At 56.1% G+C, this 21,048-nt stretch overlaps 1 protein-coding gene across 4 annotated transcripts in view; it reads right to left on the reverse strand.

Moving 5' to 3' along the window:
* BCAR1 (BCAR1 scaffold protein, Cas family member) overlaps positions 1–16,966 on the reverse strand; it is a 37,497-nt gene extending 20,531 nt beyond the window's left edge. For 2 of the 4 annotated variants that reach the window (XM_053607932.1, XM_053607917.1), the window contains exon 1: positions 2,942–3,188. In XM_053607932.1, the coding sequence (XP_053463907.1) occupies positions 2,942–3,142 (201 nt within the window). In that variant the 5' untranslated portion in view covers positions 3,143–3,188. Of the gene's footprint in view, positions 1–2,513; positions 2,917–2,941; positions 3,189–16,334 lie in introns of those variants that run through there. The other 2 variants (XM_053607923.1, XM_053607941.1) reach the window with 2 other exon arrangements.
* Between the last annotated feature and the right edge of the window lie 4,082 nt (positions 16,967–21,048).

Raw genomic sequence — 21,048 nt, forward strand, 5'->3', positions numbered from 1 at the left:
TGCCAAGACACCACAGACTGTACCAGGAAGGTTAGAGGGGTGGGTGCTGGGAGAGCCCTCCTACTGAAGGACATGGCATCTGAAGTCCCTGGATGTGGGGACATGCTGGCAGACCCTGGGCATGCACCCCTAACTACATTCTTTCCCAGGCCTTACATCCCTGCAGGGAGGATTCACCCTGCAGGAGTGGATTGGCAAGTTCACTCTTGTGATCAGGTGTCTCAGCAGGGAGCTTAGTGTGAGGCCAACCCTTTACTTCAGAGAAAGCACCAGCCACTCAGTAGGGAAGCAAACTCCCACCCTCCAGCCCCAACATTGTCATCATGGAGGGGACCTGAGGCAAAATAGATAGCAGGGATGTCACTCCTTACAAGGCCTTGGTTTCTCCATCTTGACATCTAAAGCCCTCTGCAGCTCTGCCTGTCTTCAATCCTAAAAGGTAACTTTCAGCAGCCCTTACCACAGCATTATCTGCATATGCAAGGATAGAGGGGGACATAATGACCCCCAAAGTGAAGTTCACCAGCTTTAAAAAAAGTACCAAACCTAGCCTGAGCAAGATCAAGACCCTGTCTCTACTAAAAATAGAAAAACTGAAGCAGGAGGATCACTTGAGCCCAATGGTTTGAGGTTGCTGTGGGCTATGATGATGCCATGGCACTTGACCTAGGGTGACAGAGTAAAACTCTGTGTCAAAATAAATAAATAAAGTACCAAACTACCCCGTTTTCCTGAAAATAAGACAGTGTCTTATTTTAAGGTGTGCTCCCAAAGATGCGCTAGGTCTTATTTTCAGGGGATGTCTTATCTTTCCTGTAAGTAGGTCTTATTTTCGGAGGATGTCTTATTTTCGGGAAAACGGGGTACTAATTTCTGAGATGTGCCAGCAGAAACTAGGCCTAAGGTGAGGACTTGCCCAGGGCAGGACAAGGGAGGGAGCCAGGGCTCTCCTCAGTACTGAAAGAGTCAGAAAGGGCCTGATGGAGGGCAGAATCCCAACCATGGAGGGAGACCACCCTGCAGCCTTTATCTAGAGGCCCTAGAGACAGGTAGTGATCTCATTGTCACCCTATCACCCATACCACTCTCTACGGACTCAACTTGCCTCTTCTGAGAAGCCTGCAGACAGCACACCTCCCCTGCTGGTTGGTCCCAGCTGGCTGTGGGCTCCTGGGGAAAGGGGAGGGAGTTGTTCATGTCTAGGAGAACTAAGTGGTGACATCTCCTAGAAGAACAATGGTTGTCAAAAGGAGGCCACAAAGGCACAGTCCTAGAGCCAGAGGAGCTCTACCAAGTTGGCAGCCCCAGCAGAGCATGGTAGCCCCTCCAGGACCAAAGCTCCCCCAATCCCAGGTGCTCGGCACATGTGGTGCAGCCCATGGGGCCATGACAGGAGGCTAGGTTCTGGATCCTGTGTCGTGAGGACAACTGACTGTCCTCTGTGCCTCAGTCTCCCCATATGCATCACTCATGTCACAGGGGAGAGCAGCTGTCCCAGGAGCCTCTCCTGTACAGATGGGATGCCCTAATGGCACAGACCTGGGCAATGGTACCAGCCCACAGGGCTCAGCACAGACATTAGCCAGAGGCTCCAGTCCTCCTTTCAACCAAAGGTAACTTTCCAGGCAGAACCTGGGATTGCCGTGCCCCCACTTAGCTCCCACTGGACTCCCGGGCCAGCAGGTGGTAGGTGATTGCGCCAGGAGAGAGGCAGCAGCTCCTCCCCACAGGCTCCACCAGTGCCCAGACTGGATCCCCCACAGGCACTGCTGCACCTAACAGGCTAGCTGCCCGCTGGTATTCAGCTCTCCACCCGTGGAAAAGAATGGGCACAGAAGGATGTGTGCCCTAGCACTGGATGATGAGAAACATTTTAAAGCTACAAGTCCGGGAGCACCTGCCAAGTCAGACCCTTCTACACAGCAGAGGCTGGGGAAAGAAACAAAGTGGTCAACAGGGGAGCCTTGTGGTTAGGAAAAGGAGATGCTGCCCCCAATCTGGAACTCACAGCCCCAAAATGCCCTCATACCCACAATCTTGTCCTGATCCCTCCCCGCAGCCCTCAGCAAATCTGGGCTTCCCAGACTCCAGAAGGAGCCCCAAGGCTGTGGACACCGGAGCGGCAGCCCCGCCCCTACCCTAGCTCTGCGGGAGTTGCACCCAGGGATCCCCCAACAGTGGATCTCAAAGCCCCCACTCCCTCCCTTGACTCTCCACGTGCCAAGCGGCGGGGAGCCGGGTCGCAGCGCAGCCCTGGACTGTGATCGCCAGGATCCGGCTCCTACAGCCGTTTGGCAAGACCGGCAGGTAAAGTCAGAGGAGCACCCGCCCCTGCTGCTCCCGGAATCCAGTGCCGGCGGCCCGGGTGAATCATTAACCGACCTCGGACTGGCCCTCCGGCCGCACCGACTAACCGCCACGTACTTCTCGCCCGGCCCTTAACCTCTAGCATGGGAGCGGTGGACAGCCCCCCACTCCAAACTGTGAGACCACCACCCCTCCTAGAAGCTCACCGTCACGGCATCCAGGGACCCCCGTTCCTCCTCCTTGCCCGGGAGGCTGAGACTCTGCAGGACACAGAGGCTCAAGGTCACGCAGCAGGCAGGGGGAGCGCGGGCCTCCCGCCAGCAACTTCCCCGGATACAGGAACTTTCCTGCCCACCAGCCGTCCCGGCTCTCGGCCCTTAATTGCCCCCGAGGCGCGCAAGTGGGGACAGGGAGGGAGGAAGGCAGTCCCAGGACCACTGACCCTGGCCCCGGAGCGCCCCCGCAGAGACTCCGGCGGTTCCCAGGACCCGCAGGTCCGGCAGGAAATGCCACTCGCTTAACTCCTTCCCGCCCGGCCCGCCCCGGGAACCCGTAGGGCTGTTGCCTCGAAGCCAGTCCCGGAGAACCGCACGGCCGCCGCGAGCAGACCCCGGGCAGCGCCTGCCGTACTCACCAGGTAGTTCATGGTGTCCGGCCGGCCTGGGGGCCCGGCTCCCCGTAGGGTCACACACGGAGCTGCCGGGGCCTCCGAGAGCGCCTCCGCCGCCCGGTCCCACTCCCGCTGCTTCGCCGCCGCCTCCGCCGCCCAGAGCCGGTCCCACTTCGCTCCGCCCGCTGCGCCGCGGCCCGGCCGGCCCAGCGCGGCTCCCGGCATACCCAACCGCGCGCGCCCATTGGCCGCTGAGGCTGCTCATGCAAATGAGCCGCCGGCGCGGGTAGCTCGGGAGCGCGCGGACGGGCGGACGGGCGAACGGGCGCCCGCCGCGTGGGACCGCCCCCCCACCCCGGCCTCCGGGCTCCAGCTCTTGCCAGAGCTCTTGCCTACAGCGCGGGATATCCCTCTTCCTAAAAGCACGTCCCCGCCTTCCCGCGCGAGTGAGAACGCAGCCGGCTTCAAAAGCCCACGGAAACGCCTCCACTTCTGGGAAGACTGGCGGGATTGACCCCTCCTCTGAAGCACGCTGGACACGCTGCGCCCCCCAGTGCTGTCTTCCCTGACCACCGGCCCCAGGCCATTCAACGTGTTGGGCCCACTGGACTCAAGATCTGAACCTAGAGGGAAAGGGGAAGGGGTGTGCCCCAGCTTACGGGGAAAATACAGTAGAACCTCCATAGCTGACCACCTTCCTACATGACCACCTCCTTAAGCTGACCTACTTTTCTTTTCTTTTTTTTTGTAGAGACAGAGTCTCACTGTACCGCCCTCGGGTAGAGTGCTGTGGCGTCACAGCTCACAGCAACCTCTAACTCTTGGGCTTACGCGATTCTCTTGCCTCAGCCTCCCGAGCAGCTGGGACTACAGGCGCCCGCCACAACGCCCGGCTATTTTTTTGTTGCAGTTCGGCCGGGGCTGGGTTTGAACTCGCCACCCTCGGCATATGGAGCCGGCGCCCTACTCACTGAGCCACAGGCGCTGCCCTAAGCTGACCTACTTTTCATAGACTGGACATGCACCACATGTACATATCTATACAGTAGGCCTAGTGCCTTATGTTGACCACCTCCTTATGTTGACCAGTTTGTTTAGCCCCCTGGGTGGTCGGTCAATTTACAGAGGATCTGCTGTAATCACTGGGAGGGCTCTGACGGTGGACAGGCCTGCTATTTTAAGTCTCCAGGAAAGGAAGACCCAGAGAAGGAAGGTTGGCAAGCTGCAGTCTGAAGCAGCAACTCCTCACTTTGCAGTGCACTGACTTGGGTACTCAGCTGGTCTACCCCCAATTCCTTAGTCAGCCGTGTTCAGGCCTAAAACTTGTGCCCTGTACCCTCCTGATCCCACTCCATATTGTGTTTTAGCAATGTGAGAAACTGTCCCTAGAATGAAGAGAGAGAGAAGGAAGAACCACCACAGTGAAAGCGAGTAGAGCCAGGCTTGGCTCTCCCGGAGTGCCTCCTTGCTAGGCTGTAGGTCAGTGACTCACCCCATGCAGCAGAACCAGAGTGCCAAAGTCCCTGAGCAATCTGCAGGGAAATCTAGAATGGAACCTGCTCCAGACCAGACAGGATCCCCAACAGTCCACAATCCTGGGCTATGGGTGAGCACAGGGATGCTACCAGGCAGTTAATGGTGCCAGGAAAGCAGGCTGGGAAACCCAGCTTCACCCAGCAGGCCTGGCCTAAATAATGCACACAAGCCCAAGGGGACCTACAGCTGCCCCCTGCCTGCCACCAGGGCTCAGTGGACTCAGACTCAGAAGTGCCTCCTCAGGCAGATCCCTCTCCCTCTCTGGAGTCTTTTCTCAAATGTAAGTGCTCACAAGTCCTCTGGAGAACTTGTTAAAAGAAAAACAGATTTCCTGGCTCATCCGTAATCCCAGCATTTTGGGAGGTCAAGGTGGGAGGATCACTTCAGCCCCAAACTCGGGAATAACAGTGAGCTATGATCGCATCGCTCCAGTGTACTCCACCTTCTAAGAAAACCCAGATTCCTGGGTCCCACCCCCTCCAGAAGAACCAACATCTGCATTTCCCCAAGCTCCTGAGTTTCTGGCTTGGGAACCACTGGCCAGAATTCAGTATGCGGCTGAGGAAGCAGTAGGTTAGGACATAGTACTCAAAGTCCTCAAGAGGAGAGGGCAACTAACCAGCACCCTTTGCCTTCCCCAAAGCTGGCCCTGCTCATCACCCTTCTAATAGCCCCCTTCCCCACAGAAGAGGAGCCAGCCAGCCAGCTCCAGCAGCATCCTTCCTAAGCCCTTCCTACATCCCAATCTTGATAAGCCACTAACTCTTCAATGTGGCTAGGACCCCAGGTTCCCGGGGAGCAGGTCTGAACCAGCTGGACCACACATGACTGTGCTGGGGGCTGAAGGAGTCCTTAGGTTGCCCCTGGGTTTCTACTGTTGTGAGGTGGGGTGCATGGGGACCAGGCCTCAGAGCAAGCAGGAGGTCTCTACAGGGAAAGTTAGGGACACAAAAGACCTGGTCCTCCAGAGAGCTGGCCCCTGCTCCACCCTAGCTAGCCTGAGAAGAATATGGGGGAGGCAGATAGGATATGGCTGGATGGATCTTGGGGAATAGGAGACCCACCTCTCCCAGGGGCAGGATTAGAGCTGTACTGGGGGTGGGGCTGCTGGTATGGGCTGGAGGTGGGGGAAGGGGAACCAGGCTCAGGCACAGGCATTTCAAAAATTTGCTCCTCTTCCACTTAACTCCCCCACCACCACCAAGTGTGTGGCTCCCAGAATGGCATTTCCGCTCTGGAAATAAGGCCCCAGGATCTACACCCCACTGTGTTGGAGGGGGCATAGATGGAGGGATGCCCTTTCCCAGGCTAGTGTGGGAGGTGGGAGTTCCCACTGGGCAAGCTCTGGGTAGGGTATATGAGGGTCAGAAGCCCCTCCCTGGCCCTAAGGCTGCCAAGGACGCTAACAAGGATGCAGACCCAGGTGCCTCGCACAGCCTCCGTGCCCAGCTCCGTGCCACAGGCTTTATGCCCACACACTTACTTCACGCCCACAGCAATCCTGCAGAACAGCCTTCACCATCAGCACCATTTTATGGATAAACAGACTGAGTCCCAGATTACCACCACTTGGCCCATTCCACACACTCCCAAGCACAGAAGGGACAGAGCTGGTGGCCAAGGCATGGATGGTGGGGCTGCTAGACCTCAGCCCACCCTGACTACTCTGCAGCAGAATGGGAATAGACAGACAGTAAGAAGCCAAGGCCCCTGACACACTCTGGACTCCAAGAGGACAGGTAGCAGAGACAGAAGCACCCCCCACAGCAACACTGAGCTCAGCACAGGGGCCCAGTTCGGCCCAGCCCACCCCAACCCACTGGTGAGCAGGGGGTCCGGAAAATATTTGTTAATTGGATGGGACCTCAGAGGTAGCCCTGGTGGGAAGGGCTGGCCAGGGTGAGGAAATCCAAGGCTGCCCCGGTCTCGGAAATGGGGTGGTTAAGACACATACACACATACACACAAGGACTAGCAGAAAGGCGAGAGGAGCAGGGAGGGAGAGCTGCTGGACTGTGGGGACGGCAGCAGGTGTACAGCACAGGCGCCAACAGGGTGCTCCCCCAGACAGCTGTCAGTCACCTCAGGCGTGGCCTGGCACCTCCGGCCAGGCTGAAGATGAGCTCAGAGGCTGGAGGGAATGTCACCAACCCCCGAGGGCCTGAATAGCTGTTTGTGCAGGGAACAGGGCAGGCCCCGCACATGGGGACACTGAAGTATCTCCTGGGAGTGGGCTGCTTAGAATGGACTCTACCTAAGTGGGGAGAAAGCCTGGGACAGAGCTCCTGCCCTCTGGGCTGCCTTAACCTTCAGCACAGACCTAGTGCACAAAAGAACCCTTTCTTGCTTAATGCTTAACAATGCCCATCGCAGCACCAGAAACAGCAAACGGGGCGGGGGAGGCACAGTGTAAATGTCACTTCCAGGGGACCGGTCAGACAAACCACAGCTCCTCAATGAGACACTTCACAGCTACTAAGATGGCCACCTCCAAAGACTGAAATAATGCAGGAAAACGCTTATAACAAAGTGTAAGAACAAGTTAAAGATTGCCTGCACAACGTTACGGCATGTAGCCCGGGCTGCTCCTGTGCTTCAGCCTCCCAGGAAAAACTGAGAAGGGGGCTCAATGGGTCAGCTGATGGTTGGCTCTGGGAGTGGCAGCAGCAACAGGAGAGGATTTCCTGAGGCCGGAGGTGAGCACTGCCAACTCCAGGGACAGGAAGAAACCATGCTCTGGAGGGCTATAGGGAGTTGACACTTCCCCCTTGAGCCAGGCACCCATGGGGGCAAGCTGAAAACCCTTGTGGATGGCACAGAGAAGAGGTGAGCCTGGCTGTACACACAGACTGGACACCCCACACACCTGACATCAGTCAGTCTCACTGCTGCCCTGGGTACCAGGATGGAAGCACAGAGGCTCAGAGAGGGGCAGTGCCTTGTACAGGTCACATGGGGAGAAAGTGGTGGAGCTCACAACCCCCCACCTAGCATCAGGAGTGTGCCCACTAAAAAGCACCCCCTAGGTGACCTCAAGGCGGTTAGGGCAGGTGTGGGAGTTGGGTGAACAACCAGTGGGCAGTCCATTTGTCATTATAGCAGTGACTGATGTGGAAAGGTGAGCAGGCCCTACAGCCTGGAGCCAAATCCCTCCTGGGGACCAGGGGAGGCCTCAAGGTGTGTGCAGGGTTGGGTGGAGCTACCAGGTTGGGGGGAACATAGCCCAGGATAGGTGGGTGCTGCAGGGTACAGAGGACGTGGGCCTCCCTGCACTCAGATCCAGGCCTAGATCTGCAAGCCCACCGCCCTCCCACCTGCACCCTCAGGTGCTGTCAAGGCACAGAACTAGAAGAGGAAGCACAACTGTCCTAATTATCATCAGGCTTTTGTAATTTGAAAATTAAAGAGCAGCAGAGGTGCCTGCAGGGAGGTGCCTGTCTTGGCCTCTCTGAAGGGCTATGTCCAATAGGTGAGGCTGGAGTGGGCCAGCAAGGCTGGGCCCTGGGGTGCTGCCCAGAGCCTTTTTGCCCCCCCATTCCCACCCTGCTCGCCCTGGTGGCCTGAGCCCCTCCTTTCTCTTCTGAACCCTTTTCTCCTACCTCCCATCGCCCTCTTAGAACCACCCTCTCTGGCAGCCACATACACTGAGGCTGGTGGGTTTGAACCCAGCTGGGCCAGCTAAAACAACAAGGACAACTGCAATAAAGGAATAGCCAGGCGTTGTGGCGGGCGCCTGTAGTTGTGGCAAGCGCCTGTAGTCCCAGCTACTTGGGAGGCTGAGGCAAGAGAATCGCTTAATCCCAGGAGTTTGAGGTTGCTGTGAGCTGTGATGCCACAGCACTCTACCCAGGGTGACAGCTTGAGACTCTGTTTCAAAAAAACAAAAAACAAAAAGAACCACCCTCTTTCCTCTTGTCAGGGGCCTCGCTGGGTGTTGGCTGGCAGGTGTGGGCTTGGATCAATAGCCAGGGGCTTGGTACACGTATGTGTGTGTGTGTGTCTGGGCCTTGTGCACTTTGTCTTCCCTGCCAGCCTAGAATCCCACTTCTGCATCCCTGTTCCATGGCAGAGTGGCCCCTCAACACGACTTAGGAGAGGAAGGGTCCTGGGGAGGGCAGATGGGGAAGAGAGGGGCTTAGTATGCAAAGAGGAAGCGGGGCAAGGAGCAAGTCCCTGTCCTCAGAGAGCAAGCCCAGCCCTCTGATGGGCTGGGTGGGCAGGCGGAAGGGTGTGGTCAAGAGGCTCCCCAGGCCCCAGCCATCTGCTCTCACTCTCCCATGGCAACCAGCCCCAGCACATCAGGCAGAGGGTGACTTCACAAGCCACTGCCTGCCCATCCCTGGCCGCTTCCACCAAACACAGGTGCCCACACACTCAGTTACCCATAGAGGAGCAGAGCAGTGTTGTCAGGCCACTCTGCTGGGAAGGGCTGGCCAGGGGCCCACAGGGGCACAGGAGGAGACCCTAGGTGCTCTGCGGTGGGAATGCAGGAAAGAGTATCTCCAGAGAAGGCAGAGCAATAGCAGCTACTAGAAAGCAGTGCATTTTGTCCCTCCTGGACAGTACCCTGGGGCAGCAGCCATCCCACCTGGGGACCCAGGGGACCCAGGCCCCTGCCCTCATCCTCCAAGGACAGCAGGCAACATTGATGATTCCAGATAACATTAACAGTGTCTCTGGGAGGTGCCCGTCACTGCCCCTCTCAGAGCCTCAGAGGTAAGTCTCATCTGTCACACCTACACACAGCCAGCAGCCCTGCCCATGTCTAGGGCTGTGAGACTATGGCACAGGCAGGCTGTCCTGCACAGGGCACTGGGTGTCCCACTGCCAGCAGCACATTCACACCCTGCACTGTCACGCACACGCCCTTGGCCTGCCCAGGTGCACATGCACACTGCGCTAAGCCCAACCCCCAACAGACCCTCCATTCTCTCCCCACACCTTGTACAGAACACCCCTCCTCAGGTGCTCCTGGGCTTCCCCCAAAATCCTGGTCTGAGACTCCAAGGCAAAGTCTTTCCTTGAACTCTGCTGCTCCAGATCCACCAACCCATCGGAGTGGGAAGGGCAGGGGAAGAGTCTCCCGTCAGAATCCCTGAATCCCTGTGGGAGGATGGAGAGCAACCCGGTATGGGGTCTTCACTGCACATTATAATGGGGTGCTCATTCATCCGTACCCGCTGACTGGACACCTGCAGGACGCTAGGCTCTGCACTGGCTACTGCTGCTGAAGAGGACAGTCCATGTCCTTGGGGACTCACACTCCATGGCGAGGGACAAACACGCATACCTCTGTGAAGGTGAGACAGCAAAGCAGGCAGTGATGGGGAGGGGTGTGCGTGGGGCGCCTCTCTGAGGAGGTGGCATTTGAGCAGATGTGTGAATCTTTTGCTAAGGCTCCTTATGCAGGAAAAAAATAACAGTAAAGATTTGTAAAAATAGCACAGACAGGCCAACTCCTTCCTTCAGAGAGAGAGCCGGGGAGGCTGCACGGAGGGCAGCACAGAAGCCTGGGGCGGGGTGGGGGCCACAGGGTGTTCTCAAACAACCCCTGCCTGTCCTAGCTTCTTGCAAGATGGGGTATCTACTGGGCCTGGGGCTCCCAGGGTGGATGCAGTTACAGCCCTGAGTGTCTGCTTGGTGGGGTGTCTTGGTGCATGGCTTAGGAAGAGGAGGGAGCCTAGGAATCTGTCTGGGCTGGAGAGGAAGGAGGGACCTGACCTGAGGCCAGGACCTTGGAGTGCACAAATGACTTAAAAGTCTTGCCCTCCAAAGTCAACTGGGAAGAAAGAATTCAAACTCTGACACCTGGTGAGTACTGTGAACAGAGAAGAGGGTGGCCATCCCCAGTCTGAGCAAGTGCACAGCTTTGAAGAGCTGGGATTTGGGGGCACAGACCCCTGGGCATGCCTCAAGGGAGATAGAAGTGAGTATCAGGCTTTATAAAATACTGGAATAGGGTGTTAAGCCAACAATAATGCCAGTGTTCTAATACCTAAAAATACAGAGCACACTAGAGTCAGATTCTTCAGCAAGAGATGGTATGTGGTATGTTCATAAACGAACACCACTCAGCAACGACAGAAAAGAAAAAACATTGATGCATACCACAAAGACGAAAATGTCACAGCCATTATGGTGAGTGAAAGCAGCAAGGTCCAAGAGCACCACTTACGCAAAGTTCAAGACAGGTGAATTGGCTGGGAGCAGTGGCTCACGACAATAATCCTACCACTCTGAGAAGCCGAGGCAGGTGGATGGCTTGAGTTTAGGAGTTTGAGACCAGCCTGAGCAAGAGCAAGATCCCATCTCTACTAAAAATAGAAAAACTAGCTGGGTGTGGTGGCAGGCACCTGTAGTCCCAGCTACTTGGGAGGCTGAGGCAGAAGGATCTATTGAGCCCAAGAGTTTGAAGATGCTGTGAAATAGGATGACTCCCTGGCACTTGACCCAGGGTGACAGAGTAAGACTATGTCTCAAAAAAAAAAAAAAAAAAAAGGACGGCGCCTGTGGCTCAGTGAGTAGGGAGCCAGCCCCATATGCCGAGGGTGGCGGGTTCAAACCCAGCCCCCGACAAACTGCAACAAAAAAATAGCCGGGTGTTGTGGCGGGCGCCTGTAGTCCCAGCTGCTCGGGAGGCTGAGGCAAGAGAAACACGTAAGCCCAAGAGTTAAGAGGTTGCTGTGAGCTGTGTGATGCCATGGCACTCTACCCGAGGGCGGTACAGTGAGACTCTGTCTCTACAAAAAAAAAAAAAAGAAAAGAAAAAAGAAAAGAAAGGCAAATCTAAGCTGGGAGACAAAAACACAAATGGCAGGTGAAGGCATTTCATGGAAAGCAGCTTTTGAAGACTTTGAGGCAATGGAGACATTCATTGCCTTGGTCTGACTGATGATTACATGGTCTTTATTAGTCAAAACTCATCCAACTGTACATTTAACATCTTCACTTTTCACAACATGTAAAATCTATCTCAATAAAAGAGTCTCTATTGGTAAAAAATAATAATAATAATAATAATACAAACCACAAAAGAAAAAACATGTGGCATTATGAATACCAAAAACAGGTACTGGCAGCCTAAACCACCATGTTACCCGTTTTGCCCTGGCTGTTAGGGAGCTTAGGTTAAATCTGTATGCCTACTTAACCTAAGCTTTCTGGAATAATTTTTCCTCCTTCCCCATATATTCCATAATACTGGATCTTTTGATGATTCTAGATTATTTGTATCTTCCACTATAATCTGCTTCAAATCCTTCTTGGAACTTGGCAAGGCTTAAATAATAAATTAAAATTACCGAAAAGCCTCCTCAGCCCCTAATCCTCCCTTACAGAAGAGATTAACTTTAGAGCCAAAACTTGTGACCATGTCTCTCGCCAGAGTGGGCGTCCTTCTTCATCACCACCAAAGTTCCCACCTGTCCTCAGCTCTTTTGCTTTTTCCTAAAGAGAGGAAGACAGTGCCCTTGCAAACAGTGACTCAGAGAAAGCCACAGAAACGTGGGGTTTGACCAGGATGTAACAAAAGCAAGCAGCTGCAATGAAGCCAAGACCAAGGCTTGGGAGTGAAGTGCACATAGGGAGGGAAGGGGGCCAGGGCTGACCATAGGCCCAACAGTGGGAAGTGGGGAGGGCTGCAAGTGCCACCCACACCCTGCACTCACAGCCTTGAGCCCCCCTCCTTTAAGGTACTGTGACCCCTGGGGCAGGGGTGGGGCTATCCTGCCCTCAGAGGACCCAGCCTGCCCCTTGCCAGAAGGACCAGGCTGCTGCAGACCACACCTGAGGAGAAGCCTGCACCCTGGCAATGGCTCCTGGGATCACTCTCCCAATGGGGTAAGGACAAGGACTGTAGGCCACACCAGGGCAGGGAAGAGGCCAGGGCCAGCCAACCATTCAGGCTTTGGCAGGAACCACTCAGACCATAAAGAAAGGGCTGGAGGCAGATTGGGTGGGCCACCGAGGATCCCCGGGTAGGGCCCCATCAGCCAGGGCCCAGATCAGCTAGGTAGAGCTGAGAACCCCCTCCCCAAACTGGCCATGCAGGAGCCAGGACTAGGTCTTGGGGCAGGGTAAAGATAATAATCTCCACCGCAGCAGCCATGTGACTTGCTAGCTTCTTACCATGCCTCACCAATCTCTCACAAAACCCCAAGCGCTCCATGCTGTTAACATCCCCATGATACAGATGAGGAAACTGAGGCTCAGTGAGGTTCATCAACTCACTCAAGGCACATGGTGAGCACCAAAACACTCTCCCCACCCTGAAGCAGGCTCTCCAGGAATCCCTCTCAGCCCCCGACAAGGTCTCAGGAGAGTAGCAGAGAGGCCAGGCTCTGAAAGGGGACGCTGGCCCCACCAGTGCTCCTAGGGCCACACCCTCAGCAGGTGGCCAGGGGCATACTGCAGCAAAGAGGCGGAGAGAGAGGAGTCAGGCTGCCAGGAGTCCTGCCCTGAGGAAGCCTACAGTGTGGCCAGGCAGCCTGACGGCAACCAAAGCACCCCTGCCATTAAACATAATCAGAAATGGACAATCACCCATGGGACGAGAGGCTTTCCTGCAGTCCAGCAGCAGGGGAAGGAGCACCACTCCTACAGAGGGAGGGACAGCAGGGCCAGGGCCCTGCCACAGGCAGGAGAGGGTATGGCAGACTGAGCTGAGGACTTTGGACTTGGATGTGGCCTCTTCCCAATGTCCACTCTTGAGCCTGTTCTACCAGGCGCCAGCCATCTACTGCCTGGCTGTCTGAGCAAGCTGTGAACCCCAGGGCTCCTTGGCCAACTCTCCCCTCACAGTGCTGGCTGGCACAGAGCCAGCCACAAGGGGGTTCCAGGACGGCTGGCAGAGGTTCAACCAGATGCCAAGCCCAGTCTAGTGATCCCCATTGATCCCTGCTGGGGCTGGATGGGCTAGACTGAGCCTGCTGCCCAGCCCTGGGCAAACCACCTGGCATCTGTGTCCGGGCTGCCTTGTCTCCCAGGGGCACTGAAGGGGTAACAGAAGCTCACACTTGGAAAGCTTCAAGCAGAGGGTTGGTCTCTCAATTGCCTTGGCCTCCAGAGACAGCTGAGCAGGCTGCAGGCCCCACAATTAGAGGCTATGCAGCATGATGGTCATTTTATGGCTTTGGATCCTGCCAGTCTTGGTTCCCACCCTGCCTCTGCCTCTCACTAACCATGCAACTCTAGTAAGACAGACGCCCTCCCTGAGCCTATATGAGGCCCTGGGCCCACAGGGCAGCATCTGTGCTCCCCAAAAGGACCCCTCCCTCAATGAAAGAGCACAGGAGGGGCTGGAATGATTGTACCCATTTCACAGACGGAAACGAGAGGGAGAAACAGATTAGTAGAGGGGACTGCTCTGCAAGCTGGAGGCCTGCCTCTTGCCTGGCAGTGCCAGGGGGCAGTAGCATCTTGCCACTGCTAAACATGGACACCATGCCAACACCAGCCAGGGGTCTGAGGTGGGTGGCACAGTTGTTTTCCCTTCAAATATGTCCTGCCAGCCGAGGGAAGAAACAGGCACAGAGCACTGGACAGCCGTGTCCAAGAGGAAAGCAGAGTCAGAGCAACCAGGTGAGTATCCAGGAGGAAGCAGCACTGAGCAGGGAGCCAGGGACACTCTGGTGCCTTACCCTCTCTGGGCCCCAGACCCCATGTGAGTGACACCAGCCCACCGCGGCTCAGACACTCAGGGAGTCAATACCCACTCAACCTGGCCCACCCAACCTCTTTTCTCTGTTCTGAAACATCTTGTAATTTCTGTGGGCCAAAGTGCCTGCGTCAGCCTCATCCAGGAAAAGACTGCCCAAATGAATGGGTGCGCTTAAAACCCAAATGTGTCCCAGAGCACCACGTGGACAGTCTCATTCCCGATTCCAGGAGCAGGACCTGAGCAGGCAGCTCCGTCTGGAAGCCTCTACAGGGCCCTCTCGGCACATGAAACCAATTTTCTGAACATTTCACGGCTGCTCCAAAAATGAACTCCTCCCAGCCCCACCTCCTCACCACACAGATTGCTGAAGGTCCTCGGAGAGAGCTAGGGTAATGTGACAGCCATGCAGAGGGCAGATGGCAAGACCCTCACCCACCCCTACAGAATTCCTGTGGGCTGTGGCTGTAAGTGAGAGGATGGGAAATGACTTGGATCCAGTGATGGTGTGGCTGGAACAAGCAGACCTCAGCGGTAGGACTCCACAACAGTGCCAGTCTGTCCAAGTGCCACCCCGCCTGCCATCCCTCTAGTAACAGCTAAGCCAGGAAGGCTGCCCAAAGTGCCCTGAGGCGAGGGGTCAGTGCGCCATCCCAGACCACCCAACCAAACCAAATGGGACCTCTATAAGAGGCCCAGCTGGGCTATGATGTGGCTTGAGTGACATCCTCTGTTCGCTACTGCCCTCAAACAGGCTCAGATGGTCCACCTTGTCTCTCTGACCAGTGCTCACAGGAGCAGGACTAGTCAGTCCCCTGATGACCCTGGGCCAGGGAAGATCCAGTGCTCTGCAGGAAAGTAGAAGAGAGAAGAGCTCGGCAGGCATCTTCTGTCTTCTTTCTTTCTAAAGATGAGGCAATTATGCTCTGAACCAGAACAGATTGGGGGGGGAGTAGCGGGGTTCACATTAGCACAGTCTGGAAGCCCTAATTTTTTCATCTGTAACTCTGCATTACCGCTTCTGGAGGCGGGCAGGAGCTGGGCTCTTTAATTCCATAATAACAATGCTTTGCACTCACCCAGCATCTCTCCTTCAGCAATCTGTACACACTCTGTGGTATTTAATGAAGAGGCCACTTGCCCTGCCAGGAAGCCCCAACTGTCTGCTCCACAGAAAGGACAGGGTCCCCTGGATGAGGAGCAATTCCAGAAACAAGGCCACAGTGGCCCACTGCTCCTTCACAACAGAGAGAAAAGCCCCTAACTCAATAGAGAAACAATGGCTGAAGGCCCCCGCTCTCCCCTTTCCTGGCAGGATGATGGTCTCCACCTCCCACCTCAGTCAGGCTATCTGTAAAGTGGGTCTGCAGCTGAGGCCTGGTCACCAAGGATAGCCGGGTCACATGCCTCCCTCAGAAGGTGAGATCCAGATGCCCAGAGACAGCAGGGCCCAGATGTGGAGCCCTGGCCTGGGGTCTCCTAGAGGAACCAGTCCTGCCAGGAAGAGGGGGTGTCAAACAGAAGAGAAGCCCCTAAAGCCGGGTGGGGTGGGGGGTGGGGGTGGAAGCTGCAGAGGGAGGAAAACTTCCTGGGAAAGTGAGCACCGTACACCAGCCATTCTGGGGCTGGGCACGGTTGCCACCCAGCTAAGCTGTCCTGGGAAAGAGGTGTCTGCTGGGACAGGCGCAGACTGCACCCGAGGCTGGGAGCACAGTAGGGCAGCTATCAGAGAGGGTTTCCTGCGGGGTACTCCCTCACATACCTCCTCAACCTCACCAGCCCAGCAGGGGCCGGCAGCCCTGGAAGGGGTTTCCTAGGAGCGGCGGAGACCCCTCCCCACTAGGCCTAGCCATACCAGTGGGGGTCTTAGAGCACTGCACGGACTCTTCAGCCTGGCCCAGCTGTCCCTGGGGGCTCCCAGGGAGCCAACAAAGACCCCCGCCGACCTAGCCATCTTGGGGAGATCCCCGCGGGGAAAGCACTGACCCCAGTCCGACCCCTCTCTTCTGGAAGAGTATGCAAAGACAGGAACAGAGAGGCCGGCTTAGTGGAGACTCCCCCACCTTACCCTCCCAGGCTCCAGAAGGCCCAGGTGGACCCACCCCAAGTCGGGGTGACCCCCAGTCGAGAAGCCCCAGCGGCATCAGGCCTGCAACGGACGGCGCCAGGTCGCAGGCCCGGCCGGAGGCAGCAACCTTGGGATCCCGGGCAGCGGTCAGTACTCACCGGCACGGACATCTTGGCCGCCGCTCCCGAGGCCCGGCGGGCAGCGGCGCGGCAGGCTGGGAGCTCGGGTCCGCCCGCGCCGCTCTGGGCCGTCGGCGCCGGCTCCCGGCGCTCTCGCGGCTGCCCGCGGACTCCTGCGCGTTCCCGGCAGCCGGACAGTCCGGCCGCTCCTGCCGCGCCGCGCATGCGCCGCCCGCGCCGCCCCTCCCCCTCCCGTCTCCGCCGCTGGGGGCCGCGTTAAAGGCGAGGACCCTGGACCTCTGCGGTTTTGTGTCGGCCCAACGCAGCTAGGCGGTTCCGTGTCCACACCTTGCCCATCCAAAAAGGGTCACCTTCAGCCTGTCGCAACATCTCCTGTTCGTTCATCCGGTTCCCCCACCCCTTCACTGCACATCCATGGGTTCTAGGCGCTTGTCCTGTAGCCCCGGCCCGGCTCCCAGTCCCCGTGTCCCGACGCGGACGGGAGAAGGGCTGGGTCCTGCAGAAGGCCACCGCCGATCGGCGGAGCAAGGATCCTAGAACCGCTCTGCCCGCCCCCAGGCAACCCCACGCGTGCTGCTGGGACGCCTCTGCCCCCACCCCCAGGAAAGAAGAGCTCCTGGCTTCTTGGGGAAGGGCTGGCTTATCCTCCGGTCACCAGACAGTGACATCTGGACTGCTTCTAGGCAAGATCCTCCCGTCTCCAGGAACCCCAGGCACGGGCCCACCCACAGCCAGGCCGCCCAGCGCCGGCTTCGCGGTCTAGGCCTTCGGATGCTGGAAGGCAGGCCTTCGCGGGCCTGAGCCTTCTTTCCCCAGATTAAACACCTTCAATATCTTCAACTATTCCACATGTGACATGGTGCCCCAAATGGTACCTGCAAACACTCGACCCCTATATATTCGTCCTCATCCTCACACCCCCTGCCAGGTAGGCCCAGCTGCTTCTTCCAGGATAGTTTGATAGCCTGAGGCTCTGAGGTCCTTCAGCTGCCAAAAGACTAACAGGGGTCTGACCGCCAAGTAGGGTGGAGGCTAGGGCAGTGTCTGAGAGGTCAGCCCTGCTGTCCACCCGTGGAAGGAAAGACACAGCCGTTTTCATGAAGTTGGTTGGCAGCAACCCCAGCTTATGGGGAATCTGGGGGACAGAGAGGGAGCTCCAGCCCCCCTGGGAAATCTTTGTGGGTGCCTGTGCAGGGGGGTGAGGGGAGTGGGGGTGGGACGACTCTTCTGCCTGCCTGGTGTACAGTGTGCCAGGATTCCTCCGTGACAGGATGGAGAAACCAGATGCAGGCAGCAGGCTGACTTCCCAGAGGCCCACATCTGGCCCCAGCTCTCAGACCCCAAAATCCCCTGTCAGCAGGTCATCCACATTTGGAAGTGGTTCTTTTGGCCTATTTCCCTCCCAGGGAGGTCCTGAGGAGAGTCCTAACTGGCCACCAGCAATGAGGGGAGTATGAGATGTGGGAGAAAGGGGGAAATGGAGGCCTGCCACCAGGCCCAGGTCCCTGTCCTGGCACTGATAAGGGGGTTCTCCTGGCCGGATTGAGCAGGGTTATCCCCTTCACCCCTTGAGTGGGGTTTCTAATTGTGCACTTCAATGTCCCCAGCCCAGGGCTCAGCAAGGCATTGTTGGAGGGGCAGGCAGGGCTGCAGCTAGCAGGGGAGTCTGGACCGACAGCTGCCATCTCCTCAAAGGGCGCTCTGTGCAAGTCTGGCACACAGCCCTGCCCGTGCCCACCCTCTGGTGTCCAGCTGGCACAGGGGCGCCTGGGCTGGGAGCAGCAGCTCAGCCTGGCGCCCATGCTCCCGGCCACACGCCCCACTATCTCCAGGCCCTGCAGCCACCCTGCCCCCCTCCTCTCCTGGGCCCAGCTCCCCCTCAAGTCCCCTGTCTCTCCCACTTTGGCAGCTCTGTTTTACTGCCCATTGCTTCTGTCTCTTTCCCCATCTTTAGGTCCCTGGGCCAGAATGTGGTGGTCAATAGACGGAAAGGCCCCTTCCCCACCTCTGGGTGCAGGGGATTGGGAGCCCAGGGGAGGATCGCTACTAGGGCTCCCCAGCTGCCCAGGTACTGCCTACCCAGGAAGACACCACTACTTCATCCCTTAGCATGGGGAGGGGGCCCCTGGCTAGCACCTTCCCTTACTCCAAGGCCATGATCTTTAGGGTGTGGGCTTAGAGGCAGCCAGAGGAGCTCCTCAGGGCACCGAATGCCCTTTCCTGACTGTACCAGGTGTCTGTAAAGGGGGCCCCTCCCTTACCCCACAGGCAAATGATCCCAGGATGACTCACTCAGTCCTGCGGGGGAACAGCCTCTGGGCTCCTTACGCCTGGCAGTTCAGACCAGAAGTAACAGCTGGGCTGCCTGAGCAGGCGCCAGCACCCTAAGAGGGTCCTTGAGAGCTGACCAGGTCTTCACACCCTCAGGCACTGGCTCAGGGGGGCAGGGATTATTGTTCCTGGCACTGGGAGGAAAAAGAGTTTGCACATGGCCACAGGGTAAATCTGTGCAAAGACAAGCTTCAAGCCAGTGTTCTGAGCACCCAAGCTGGCCTCTGTCCCCTGAGCTTGCCATGTTTTTTTTTTTTTTTTTTTTTTTGGCCGGGGCTGGGTTTGAACCCGCCACCTCCGGCATATGGGACCGGCGCCCTACCCGCTGAGCCACAGGAGCCACCCTGAGCTTGCCATGTTTAGAGGAACTAAACATTTGCTGACAGTTTGCAGGGGACATTTCTCTCTGCCCACCTTGGTAACTAGGTGCTTTTCTGGCAAAGAAACTGTTGGTCCAAGAGACCACAGTCAATATTCGTAGGTAGTTTCCAGGTACTCTGTAATAATTTTACATTAGCATGGTACATTTGTCACCATTAATAAACCACTATTGGTACATCCTTGTTAACTAAAGTCCGCCCTTTGTTCAGATCTCCTCAGTTTTTCTCTAATATGCTTCATTTGTTCTAGGATCTTCATTTAATTGTCCTGTTTCCTCTGATTCTCAGACTTTCCTTGTTTTTGATGACCTTGACAGTTTTGAGGTATACTGGCCAGGGACTTTATAGGACCCTCCATTAGGATTTGTCTGATGTTCTTCTCATGATTAGTCTGGGGTTATCAGTTTGGGGGAGGACAACCACAGAGGTGAAGTACCATTCTCATTATATCAAACTGTTGATGTTGACCTCAAACCCCTGGCTGAGGTATGCCCGTCAGGTCTCTCCACTGTAAAGCTACTCTTTTCTCTCTGCTTTGCATGTGGTTTTCCTTTTTTTTTTTTTTTTTTTGAGACACAGTCCTACTCTCTCACCCTGGGTAGAGTGCCATGGCGTTATCATAGCTCACAGCACCCTCAAACTCCTGGGCTCATATGATTCTCTTGCCTCAGCCTCCCAAGCAGCTGGGACAATAGGCACCTGCCACGATGCCTGGCTAGTTTTTCTATTTTTAGTGGAGATGGGGTCTCACTCTTGCTCAGGCTGATCTCGAACTCCTGAGTTCAAGCAATTCACCCACCTCGGCCTCCCAAAATACTGTGATTACAGGCATGACCACCCTGCCCGGCCATATGGTTCTCCTCAGAAAGACGTCACTGTGTACAGCTCACACTTAATGGGTGGAGAGTTTGCCCCACCTCCTGCAGGTGGAGTAGCTACATGAATTACTTGGAATTCTGTTCTGATTTGCCTCTCCTAGATATTTATTTTATACTTTAGTTTATAATCCAATTCTACTTCATGTATTTTTTGCAATATTTTATGTAAATTTTTCCAGCTTTTGCTGTGGGGAGGTCTTTCAGTTGGTGATTCAGATTTATCACGGGAACATAAAAATCCAGATTGTGTTGTAAAAAAAATCTCTGGATTTCAAAGTGTTGACTGAGTGGGCCAAAGGAATGCCTTCCAAAGACCAACTCCAGGCAGCTCTGAAGTCAGATTACCTGGTTTTAACCCTGCTCTGCCGCCTGCAGCTGACCCCATTGTATGTGTGAGTTAACCTGCTTGGGGCTGGTCCCTCACCTGTGAAAGGGGAGACTGTTCTCTGAGTGGTTGAGAGGTTTTGGTTAAACAACACAGGTAAAGTCTGGGGCACTGGACCTGGCACAGAATCCTTGGTTAACAACGGCAGTGACCCTGGTTACTACACACATGAGCCAGGCAGAGTTAAGCCTCCTGCTCCCTAGGGAGAGCAAGAACTGAGTTTGATCCTGGGAGACCTGGAGGGTGCCTTCGAATGAGGGTGGCTGACGACCCTGTGAGCTCCAGAGCTCTAGACTGGATGGGGACAAGATCCACCCCAAGTCTGATTTTTTTCTTTTCTTTTCTTTTTGTAGAGACAGAGTCTCACTTTATCACCCACAGTAGAATGCCGTGGTGTCACACAGCTCACAGCCTGGGCTTAGGTGATTCCCTTGCCTCAGCCTCCCAAGTAGCTGGGACGACAGGTGCCCGCCACAATGCCTGGCTATTTTTTTATCCCAGTTTGGCCGGTGCTGGGTTTGAACCCACCACCCTCCGTATATGGGGCCGGCGCCCTACCCACTGAGCCACAGGCACCACCCTCTTGCTTTTTTTTGTCTTTTTTTTTGAGACAGAGTTCCACTTTCTAGTCCTCGATAGAGTTCTGTGGAGTCATACCTCACAGCATCCTCAAACTCTTGGGTTTTAACAATTGTCTTGCCTCAGCTTCCTGAGTAGCTGGGACTACAGGCGCCCACCATAATGCCCAGCTATTTTTT

Source organism: Nycticebus coucang, chromosome 2, assembly GCF_027406575.1.
Source record: "Nycticebus coucang isolate mNycCou1 chromosome 2, mNycCou1.pri, whole genome shotgun sequence".
In the NCBI taxonomy this organism is placed as follows: domain Eukaryota; kingdom Metazoa; phylum Chordata; class Mammalia; order Primates; family Lorisidae; genus Nycticebus; species Nycticebus coucang.